Source organism: Alligator sinensis, unplaced genomic scaffold, assembly GCF_000455745.1.
Source record: "Alligator sinensis unplaced genomic scaffold, ASM45574v1 scaffold419_1, whole genome shotgun sequence".
In the NCBI taxonomy this organism is placed as follows: domain Eukaryota; kingdom Metazoa; phylum Chordata; order Crocodylia; family Alligatoridae; genus Alligator; species Alligator sinensis.
In genome coordinates this window covers 855,191-867,022 of record NW_005842360.1, presented here as the reverse complement: position 1 = coordinate 867,022, position 11,832 = coordinate 855,191, and the positions used below count along the sequence as shown (strand labels likewise).

The following is an 11,832-nucleotide window of genomic DNA, read 5'->3' as shown; positions in this document are numbered from 1 at the left end:
CGCGGCTCCGCGTCGCTCCTGCCAGATCTCAGGGAGACCCCGGGGGGCTCCTTCCGCGGCCCTGCGGCCTCTCCCTGCCGCCCTCCTCCCCGAGCCGAGCAGGGGGCTTCGGGGCTGCGAAGGTGTCAGGCGAGGCTCGTCGCCTCCCCCTTCCTCGCAGCCCGGAGGAGGAGGAGGAGGAGGGCCGGGCTCCGGCCCACGTGTGTCAGGAGCCTGCGTGGAGGGGCGGGCAGGGCGCCTCTGCCGCGGTGGGGCCACCTCCAGGGCACTGTAGCCAGGAAGGTGGCGCGACACCGTCCCAGGGGGCTCGGCTGCTTTCCGCCTCTAAAATAACTCCGCTCCAGAGTTGTCCTTCACCGAAAAGTAGACCGAGTCACTGCAGCTGGTGGCTTCGGGAGTGAAACCTCTCTCTCTTCTCGTAGGAAACGGCAGGTGTGTATGAGCCCCCGTCTTCAGCGGTGGCGACGTGTCGTGCCCGTTGCTTAGGAGGAGTTGGGTGCCGGCAGCGCCGGGGTGCGTGATTTAACGCTTCGCTGCCGCAGAAACTTACTCTGCCGATGTTATCGTCGGGGTCCCTGCATGCTCAAGTGCTGTCAGTTATAACGGGTATAGATATGGCCCCAAATCCTGTGGCTGCTATATGGGCCCTTTCTAAAGGAGCCATGTGAGTAAATAAGCTGCTTGATACAGCTTTTGGGGTTATGGCGTTGAACTAGTTTAAACGCTCAGTGGGCCAAAGACGCAAATAGACCACTTTCACGGCTTTATCTCGTAGACGCGATGTTCGGTAATTGCAGCATAAACATATTAGGCTGGATAATTCCTCCACTTCTTGTTTCTATTCGCTGGCATTTCTCCATAGCAAAATGAACAAAGTACCCTGTGATCAAAACAAATATCTTGGCTATGTGTCTTGTAACTATTCAGAGTTACGAGACCAAAGAGCGAGACGTATTGCTGTTCAAGACAGTGGTGTCTTCTGAGGTTTTGTCTTATTTTAATTAGAAGAAATAAATCATGGTTGTTTGCTTGAAAGAGTGGTAACAACGCTTCTGTATCCCTGCCATGTTCCTGTTTCAAATCCAGATGGGCAACTTAACACTAATTCTTTCATTTAAGGAGGAGTTTGAGTAAACTTGGAGGGTGGGTATCTGAGTATAGAAGTTGAATTATTTATAGTGGCTTGTTAACCTGTTGATCATCGGATGGATGTATAGTTCTGCTTTAGACTGTATTTCTAATACTGAGACTTCATGTGCTAGGAGTTACGTTAGTCGGGCAACTGTAAGAACATAACACAGTTGCCAACACAAGTTACTGCTCCCTCAGCACTTGGGAGATGGCCTGCTTAATGTCCGTGCTACATGCCCTCATTTGACATGGGCCAACCCGTATTGTCAACGTGTCCGACGTAGTTGGCAATTCTGTATGTGGATTTCCAGTGCAAGATCCTATAGTGCTATAGGGGAAGGTGTCTTTAGAGTATTCAGAGTTCCTGCTTGAAGACTGTCTCAATGTTCATGTTATAACATGGACAGACTTTCTAACTGAATGACTACTACAGATGCCAATGCTCATCTTTGTGTCATGTGGTGCTCATCAAGTGTCATGAGTGTCTTTGTGCTCATCAAGTGTCATGGCAGGACACTTGAACTCAATGCCAAGACTGAGCTTCATGGTAGGTCAGGTCTTCCTCCTTCACTGCTCGCTGTCTTCCAAGTCTCATCTGGGCCAGTGTGTTTCACCCACAATACTAGTTCTCTTTCAAAACAAAATAATTAATATTCCAGTGTTCCTGTATCTTGTGAGACATTGGATAATGGTACATGTGCCTTTGGATAGCATAGGATAGAATTTGGCTAGTTTTTGACATGATCAAAGTTTTTATAATTGCTTTGGGTTATACACTTACCTATCACAGTAGTAGTACTTGAGCGTAAGAGGTCAGTCAGAGCTGACAGTGTGAGCAAGACATCCATCCCACTCCTAGATAAGGAATCTGAGAAGCAAAATGGTGAAGCAGTTGATGTTCATGAGATTAGATAGCGGGGGGAGGGAAACAAGGTGGAGGTTCTCAGGACTGCAGCAAAATGACATGGGGAGGAGAGCAAGGGCACAGTACGAGCACTATAATTTCCTTTTAATCTATCTTCCACTCTTCTCTCTTTCTTTATGCTGTTGGTAAAGGATTTTGGACTTGCATTTGTGGCGAAGTACTATAAACTTGCATTCAACTTCCATGCAAGTTCTGGAGTTGCATGTATCCAAGGATGACTTGTGGTCCAGGGTGCAGTTATCTCCTATAGCAAAGTTCTAGCTTGTTAAACCCTCTTTTTCACCAACAAGAAGTGAGAAGTTGGCTTTTTTCGAAAAACTTGAATTTGATTTGGCTTTGCCTGCCTTTTTCCCCTCCTCCAGATGAGCACATCAAGGGAAGCTTCTTGCTAGAGCAAGTTTGAGTTCTGTTAATTAGATAACTAGCACCACAACAATAGTTAAATGAACTAATATGCTGCACTTCAAATAAGGCTTTCAAATTATAGAGTTGTGTTTTTTCCTAACTATAAGAAAAGTAACTTGCTGAAGATGACTGTTCTCTACCAGGGTCACAAAATAGCTTCCTTCCTAAATACAGCAATTCGCATAGAGTTCATTTAAACTTCGGTAATAAATTCCTTTGCCCGAGATATTTAGGCAATATTCAGCTGTGCTATCAAGAAACTAGGGTACAACTATACGTGTTGCAATCTTACTTGAAGCTATTGGATATGGTTGTACCAATATTTAATCTTAGAACTAACATAGTGAAGGAACTTGGGTGATATTTAGGTGCTTTTCTTTTAATGTAGGCTTAGGTCTGTTCTATCATTGTTCTCTAGTCTCCCTTCCAGGGAAGTGAAGGTCTAGGACCCCTCATGAAGTTAGTCCAAGAGTTGTCACTTGCTGTAGAGGCTAAAAGGGCACAGTTTCCATGGAATGGGAGCAGAAATTCTATACAAATAGCCTTGGGGACCTTGAGTACCTTCTTCTTCTGACTTTAGTGCTAACTAGCTTAATCACTATTTTCATTTTTCTTTTCTTTAATTTGGTGTACAATAGAGAGTCCAATAAGAGGATTAAACATTGTTTCACAAGGAGAAATGCTAGTAAGTAATTTTTGTATAGGAGAGCTATGTGTTAATCAAGTGAAACCTGACATTTTTTCCATTGTCTGTCTGAGATTTGCTACAGACATTGCAAAGCAGCAGAACTTCATGTATACAATCTCTAAGATAGTGGGGGCCAACCTTTTCAGCCGGCATGCCACAAATTGCCCCCCCCTCCCCCCCGCTTTTTCCCCCTGAGTGCTACTCTGATCTTTTCCTGGTCTGCTGCTGTGCTTGTGTGTCCTGCCCTGTGAACCCTGCCTGATTTGATACTGTGCTTTGTCCCCTGCCAGATCTGCCACTGTGCTGCCCTGTCCTCTCTCCACTGAGGTGCATGCCATGCCAATACCACTTGCAGCACCTGTGCTACAGTCTGGCTATCCCTGCTCCAAACAAAGCTGTCTGTAATGGTGTAATGGCAAGCAGAAAGCAACTTCTCAAGTACTGCTGTGACTTGCATAGCAATTTTTGGCAAAAAGATCTGACAGCAGTACACTTGACAAGCAAGTCAGTATTTATTTACAACTTCACACTTTTTTTTTAATTATTATTCAGAGGGACTTGTCAAGCTTAATACTTCCACATCACTCAATGCCAGCATACACTTGCTTCTAAAAAGGTACCTTCCATATTTTGGACAAGCTTCCTCTACTTTTGTTAGCTCTTAAGATGCTCCTAAATCAGGGTTGTTCAATCCCTGGCTTACAGGCCACATATGACCTCTATCATCCAGTCTGTAGGGCTCCCTGTGGATCCAAAAATTTAGCAGTATTTATTTCAGCTCCCCTGCTGCCAAACTTTTGGACCTATGGTGATCCCTGCAGGTCAGATAGCATAGTTCTGTGCCCTGGATCACGTGTGCAGGGCTTAATCCTTGGGCCATTCATCTTGCCTGTGGGGGCCAGAAAGTTGCTCCCCACCATCTTAATTTTTATCATGTAAACTTTGTTCTGTCCTACTGCATACAAATTTATCTCATGAGTAGGATGCCTTTCTTGTGGGGTTGGCTAGACAGAAGTAACTAACTTCTAGATGTTAGCATTTTAGTTCGATTTAGCAAAAAGTTAGGGATGTGAATGTTGCACACCCATATCCTAGGTATGGTGCATTACCCAGACATAAGCAAAGGGGTCATATTGTATTATACAGTATAATGCTATTGTTTAACCAATCTCTTAATTTGGGAGGGCAAGCCTTTATTCTAGTGAGACAGGCAGAGTTGTCATTCAAATCTTGGTTAGTAACTATGAACACAAGCACTCTCAGACTTGGTTTCTTTGAAAAAGAAATGCTGACCATCTTCCCCTGAGCAGCAGTTTGGGGAATTCTCCCAGAGACAGGGGTAAGGTAACAAAAACAGGATGCTAATGGTGAGCTAAACAAATTAGATGAGCTTGTTCACTTAAATGTTCTTTTCTGTCTAGCAAATCCCTTTTTCTGAAATCCAACCTACTTAACAGTCACTCAATAGAGAAGAGGAAGGTATCTGGTCAGATGGTAACATTCCATTCTTTTCTGGTTAGGTGACTGACTCTCATCTCTTCTCCACCCTAATTTGGGCATAGTTATAGCTTTCCTCTAGGTTGTATCTAAACTATATAAGTTCTAGACTTCTGATCTCTGTTGATAGGGGACTGACTTGATCTATAAAAGAGAGTAACTGAATATTTTCACAAGCCAGACCCAGGATGTAGGGGAGGGTGGGGCATGGACTTGTGGACCATTGGGGTAGTTACCAGGAATAACCCCAGACTAGAAGAATTGTGGTGTGCTACTGTCAAACAAATTTTTAACTCTGCCTGCCCCTCCCCCTAACCCCCCCTCCCAACAAGTTATTTCCATCATAAGGAAATGTCCTGATATGTGAATATCTAGTTAGTTGCCATGGATGGGGACTCTACTTCTAATGCTGGTAAAATCACCAGTGGCTGTGGGGGTAGGGATGGGGGAGAGGAGGAAGGACTTCTGCATTTTTAATTTGACCAACTTATCTTGACAACTGAATAGGAGGGGCAGAGTATCATAGTAAAAATTAGATAAAGCAGGAAAAAGTTTTCAGAAGTAAGTATTTGGTCTAACTTTAGACAATATTGCTTTTGCTTGCGTTGGTTTCTTCAAATGACAAATGTCAATGTCTTTTTAAGATCTCAGTTAGATATATGCTGTGTAGGCTCTCATTCTCTTTCCTTTCAAAGCTGCATTTTTAAATATCTCAAGCTTGGCTTTCTAAACCAAGCTTAACTCTTGGGGAATACTAGCTTTCTGGCTGACTATTCTTCATAGATAGCTGCTTCCAACTATGGTCTCTTGATCTACATTGGGCTGGTCAGTCTGCCAAAGTGCCTCAAGTGGCATGGACAGCCTTTGTGGCACCTGACAGATCAGGGTGGGGGCAGAGAAGTTTGGCAGAGAAAGGGGATCAGTGTGTTACTTTGAGGGTGCTGGGCTAGTGGCATGCCTGCCAAAGTTTGATTCCCCACTGATCTAAATGAAGTACTCTAGCAAACTAGGGTTTTGACCTGGCTATCAATTCAAGACTTTCAGGCATGTCTTAGCTTTTGTTTTTACTAAAGTAGTTAACTTAAGATGTAGATATGTAATGTATGCTGGAGTATCTGGATCTAAGCCAGTCACTGCCCACATCAAGAATCAAGCAGTGTTGAAGTGGAACTGTAAGGCTTTCTCTTTATTTAATATTTTAGACGAGTAGATGAATAGAATAATAATCTTTTTAAAGCACGAAAACTGGAGGCCTGGCAAGGATAGCCAGGCTGCTGAAGGTAGGAAGCATTTCCGCCCCCTCCTTCCCCAAGTATCTTACCGGGGGGGGGGGACGGGACGGGACACGGGGACACTGTCTGCATAAGGAATACGTGGTGACACAGCTTAAGTAACCGTACTTGAGCTCAAATTACAAGACCACCTAATCTTATCCTTTCCAGCAGCTTTCCACACACCAGCTCTGATTCTGTTGAGGGGTACCCCTGAGCTAATAGTAGCAATTTATACATTTCACTGATGGGGTGTGTATGTCAGACTCATCTTGGCAAGAACTAGTTAGATATATCTAAAGCCAGGCACTTGGAGTTCATTCTAATAAGTGTAAGCCTTTCTGGATAGCTTAATTATTTTGCTGCTGCTGCTTCCCACTGTAGCACTGATCAGGTATCCAGGCCCTATTTAGAATTAATGGGGGGGGGGCGTTAAATCTGAAAAAAAATTATTCTTGAAGCACAACCGTACCTCCTGGATGTCAACTGAACAACTGCTTATGCTGGTCTTCAAAATACTGGGAAAAGTAATTCACATTTTCTGAATATGAAGTATTGCCTCTTTACAGGAAATAGCCTGACTAGCCAGTTTTAAGTCTAGCTGCAGTGACTCATGTGTAAGGCTGACAAGTAATATTCTGAAGAAGCTCTTGGAGAAAACGAACTCGTCTCTAGAGCAGTTCTGAGTAACAATGCATCCCGGAACTGTGAATAACAGGTTTCGGTATCCTATTAGTAACAAAAGAAAACAAACTGGAAAAGTGCCTCTGAATTACTCAACTTCTCATGCACAATGTGGTAAATGAATGTCCTGGGTATTCTGGGGCTCCTGGCAGAGTGCTAGGATGTTAACATCTCCATATGGCCCTTCTGTCAGCTTCTCCCTTCTGATGGGTGGATTCCCTGGAATGTTTGCTTGTAGAACAGCATCCACCAATGCCGGATACAGTTTTGGTGCTTTTAAAAACCAATCAGTTCTACCACTCATAACAAAAATGTGCTATGGCTGCTCACTAAAAGTGTTCTGGATAGTATGAAATGGTAGGCAAGAAAACTAAGTTTTGCTGTTTCTAAGGAGGTGATCGTGTCACCCCTTTAATCTGCCTTCTGAAGTAAGCCACAATTTACAGCATTGGATTATGCCCTTTACCCTCGAGGACAAATGACTTCAAACAGAAGTTGACCTCTAAGGTGCGGTAATGCCTAGTAACCTTCTGGAAGTGAAGTGATGGTTTGATATGTGAATGTCTTCTCTTTCTGGGGAAGAGTGGCTATCTTCAAAATATGCCCGCATGAAGGCTGTTGTGGAAGGGATTCACACGCTTACGATTAGACCAACTCATTTGGAAATTTAAGAGCAGGGGACATGCATCAATTTCTGTACCTGCTCAAAAGTGGAGGTAGCTTGGGACTTGTAACTAACTGGTGACCAGAACTTCTTGCAGAAGTCAAGGAAACTTTAAAGGGTAGTGACCCCTGTGCTGCTACTTCCACTTCCTGGTGCTTAAGTATGACAAATAGATTAACCAGTGCATGAAGGGTGGCAAGAGATGTTGTGACGGCTAATCTAGCTGTCAAAATAATATCTATACCACAGTTGGATTAGGGAAAATATTACTAGTTGTATACAAGCATTTTAGTGCTGTACATGATGCAGGTAAAACTTAAGGTACCAAAACCTGGATTTGATTAAGTCTTAACTTGTGCTACAGGTGTTTACTGAATTACTGTACTTGGTTAATGTTACTTCTCTTTTAATTGGACATTAGACACTAGATACCACTTCTCTACTGCTTTTAACATGACTGAAATCTATTGATGCCAGCCTAAAGGCTGACCTGAGGCAGTATAGAGACGTGCTGTTACTGGAAAGCAGGTCATCCTTTTTTTTTTTACAAGGCCTTGAAAAAAGTCTGGTTGGCTTGGTGTGTAGTCTGCCCTGCAGGTCAGTCCTGCTTGGATTCTTTTTTTTTTTAGGTGGGGGCATACCTGTAGTAGTGCTGCAGGCATGGGTGCACCATCTCCAGACCAGTCATGTCATACCTACTCCATTCACAGAAAAAAAGGAAAAGGGCTGTGGCAGGCATTGTATTTCATAGGCTTTACTTATGAATCTGGGACAAAGGGAATGGCCAAGTGAAATGGCTGATCTGGTACAAAAGTTCCTGTTTCCAACAGCAAACTTGTTGCAGGAAGCTTTTTCTGACACACATCATAATCTGTGTAGATCTGAGTTTCTTCCCCCCCAAAGGCACTGAGGGGCAAAGTGAGCCACTGGCTCCTTGATAGCCCAGCTAGCAAGCTGTCGGGTAGCCCTACAAGGGACCAGGATCCAGGCAGACCCACCAGCTTTGCTGCCAAGCCTTAAGGGATCTGGGGCTGCCTGTGAGCTGGGAACATTAAAGGGCTGCTGGTGCTGGGACTCCCAGTTCACAGGCTGCTCCAGGCCAGTAATTGCTCAGTGTTGTGGACCTTCCCCTGCCCCTTCTCCCTCCCCCACACTGCCCTGTTGGTAAAGAATGCACCTTTGTGGCACAGTTGCATGTGGTCATGCATGCTGTGGTATTATGTAGCACATATCCATAGCAAGGCAAAAAACATCTGTCAGATCCCAGAGAGAATTTACAGTCTGGCTTGCTTTTAACTTAACATATTTTACAGGGGAAATGCCCTGTTCTAGCTTGACTGAAGTCTTAACTCGTTTCCAGTATAGGTGTGACTTGTTGACCTGGATAAAACAAACTCTTCCTGCACACATCCCAGAATAGAGTTCTTTCAAGCTTCCTTGTAGAGAACGTCATAGAGGATGCTTGAGCAGTGAAGGTATTTGGCTATTAGTGGTTCAATAATAGCCATTAAACTGGTGTGCTCTTGCATCAATGCTGAATTGAATAACACTGATGTAACATCCGAGGTTCATTCACCCTCCGGTCTGCCAACATCATAGATGCCACCTGCTTACAGTGCCCCTCTGCTGTCTTTTAGATAGATGGGGTGATCCCAATGTGTAAGAATGAATGAACACCCATCTAACTTTGTCTCCAAAAAATTAAAAAAAAACCTGCAAGTGCCTGTGGCAGAACACTAACTTCCCTGGATGTTCCTTGGCTGACTTTAGTAGCTGTTCTTCAACAAGGAACCTTCTTAAGAACAGACTTGAATGGGAAATGCAGAACAAGAAATCATCTACAGATTGGTTGTTGAGCATGATTTTTTTTAAATGCAGACTATATGGAGTCTTTTTATCCTATTGCCTGGATTAACTTTTTGTGACATTCTTCCCTCTTTTTTTTCCCCCCCTTCTCCCCCCCACTTTGGTTTATTTTGCTCATTTGCTTCTCCAAACACTGTCCCCCTCCTCTCTTAATGTCCCCCCACCCACTTGCCTCTTCCCCTGTCCCTTTCCCTTTTGTGTTCAGATCACTGCATTTTTATACACTGCTCTGTATATGTCCTTTAACAGTATCTGATGAGGTGAACTCCAGGTTGTGAAAGAGTATGCTCAGATATATGCATCAGACTTTGTCTATTAGATGCAAATCGACCCTGCTTTCTATTTATTGTTGAATCCAACTACTTTTTCTCTCCATACATTTTAATGGGCGGAATTATTATTTTTTTAAGCTTGTCAGTTGAATCTAAAATAAGGTGCGTTTTGTATAGAAAACATCTGCTTTATTCAGGGTTGTTTTGGGTTTGTCACAACTTGGTTCTCTTTCCCACGCCCTGCCCCCTTTGCTCCCCACCAAGATGTCCATTTAGCGTGAGCTTGCTTATTCAGAGGCATTTAGATTTCATAGACGTTAGGGCTGGAAGGGGCCTCGCAAGATCATTGGGTCCAGCTCCCTGCCCCAGGGGCAGGAAGTCAGCAGGGGTCAGATCTCTACCCCCTCCTCCCTTGTTCCCCCCCCCCCCCCCCCCGATTTAAGTATCCAAACGTTTGTTAAAGCTATCCAGAGTAGGTGCTTGCACCACTTCTTGCGGGGTGGTTTATTCCAGACTCGGGAGACTTGGATGATAAAGAAGTTCTTTCTTGCGTCCAGTCTAAAACGGTCTTCCTGCTGTGTGTGACCATTAGACCTTGCCTTCCCTTGCGGTGCCCTGGTGAACAGATGTTCTCCCAGTTCCTGATCCACACCCCTTATATACTCCTAAGGACCATCCCCAGGTGTTGGGTGAAAAGACTGAGTTCTTCACTCATGACTTCCATGCAATTCCACTTCTGCGGAGGGAGCTGCAGTTTTCTATTGTCAAAATGAAAGGCTCTATGACTAGCAGTCCTGTTCTGTTCTTAACTTTTGCAGAAGTCTTCCGGCTTTCAGCACTGCCAAGTCCTCCCAAGCCAATTAGGAAGGCATATTGATGACTTTATTGATGGTAGGCATATTCCTGGTTACTGTGCAAGTCAGGCACTGTTCACTATGACTCCTTTTAACAATCTGAATCGTCTCCAGCATTCAGTTGTCTCACGAGAGTTGCTGTAGCAATTTGGGTAAACTGGATTCTCCAGCAATTCTCGGAGTGACCGCTGAAAGACGAGGAAAACTTCATCCAGCTAATCAATACTCGGTCACACTAACATTGCTGTAGTAGCTAGTAATGGAGCCTGGACAAACTCTAAAATTTGTCTTTCCCCGCAGAAGGCGTATCTCTGCATGCCACCTGTTTTATGTGGAGAATTTTACATGGAGTTTGGAAGAGCAATTGCGGTACTACGTTAACTCAAGTGTTCACATAACACAGAACTTTCCTTATTTGATATGTTTTATCCTTATGACTGCTAAATGGAGTGGAGGAATCAGTTTGGCAGAGACTAAATGATGTGCCCTTATTCATGTGGCATGTCATTGTCAGACACTACTAAGATGCTCACTGAAAACAGTTTTTTGTGAGCTATGGCTCTTATGTAAGGTATTTTTAATGCACTTGGATTTCCCCTGCAAGTCACCTGCTGTGTGCCATAGTTGTGGATGTGGATCAATTTATGCTGATCCATACAATCCATTATTATCTGGGGTTTTCTGGAGAAAGTGAGGACATCTGAAATGCAGAGCATTGTACAAACTTGGATTACATGCCAAAAGTATGTTGTGACTAAAACTTACTGTCTCTTCAAAAACATCACAAAAACTATTGAGCGGGACTATACATTTCTTCTGTAGCAGAGTAGTTTTTATGTCCATTCATCTTCTGTAACTTCCAGGTGGTAATATGGTACAACTTTCTCAAAATTAAAAATGGAACAAGGGTAGAAGTTGAAAGCTTTGGCAGGAAAATAAACTGCTTCATCCAAATACTGACCAGTCAAACCATTTTTGTATCTCATGAATAATCCAACTCTTGTGGATTTACCCCCCTCCCCACTTCTTAATCCCACCAATACTATCCTTCCCCCAAATAGTGGCACACCAGGTTTAAAAAAAAAAAAAAAAAAAAAAAACTTGTAGCAATAACTGGATTGTAACTGATCGGGCTGTAAAGATCTTTGTCCCAGTTCAGGACAAATGAATAACTTGGTTGTATTTAACTTGCATGTGTGTGGTTTTGTTGGTTTTGTTAAACTGAGTTGTACTTTTGTTATATTGTATGGGGCTGTTGTAAGAATCTCACTAAGCTGCTGAAAACTCCTTCATGGTAAATGTATTTCAGCAAATCTAAAAACGCTTCCAAGATGCTTTGAAACAAACAATCTCTGTCCCTTACTACACAAAACACCATCAGTTATGCACCTTTCATTGTGCATCTGTCTAGGCTTAGTGTCGCCAGGAAAAACTGTATAAAACTGACTACCCAAGTTGTGCTTCTGAAGCTACTGTTGGCAAAAGGGCTTATGTACTTGTGCATGATTGGAATATTAAAGCCCTGAGAGTGTTGTGACATGAAAGTATTAAATAATGTTTATAAGGCTTGAGTCT

The 11,832-nt window shown here is 43.4% G+C and overlaps 1 protein-coding gene across 1 annotated transcript in view; it reads left to right on the top strand.

The window, feature by feature from the left end:
* Positions 1-11,832, top strand: part of UBE2G1 (ubiquitin conjugating enzyme E2 G1) — a 44,419-nt gene that overhangs the window by 1,521 nt on the left and 31,066 nt on the right. The window contains exon 2 of the mRNA XM_025210628.1: positions 423-513. Coding sequence (XP_025066413.1) covers positions 423-513 — 91 coding nt within the window. The remainder of the gene's footprint in view (positions 1-422; positions 514-11,832) is intronic.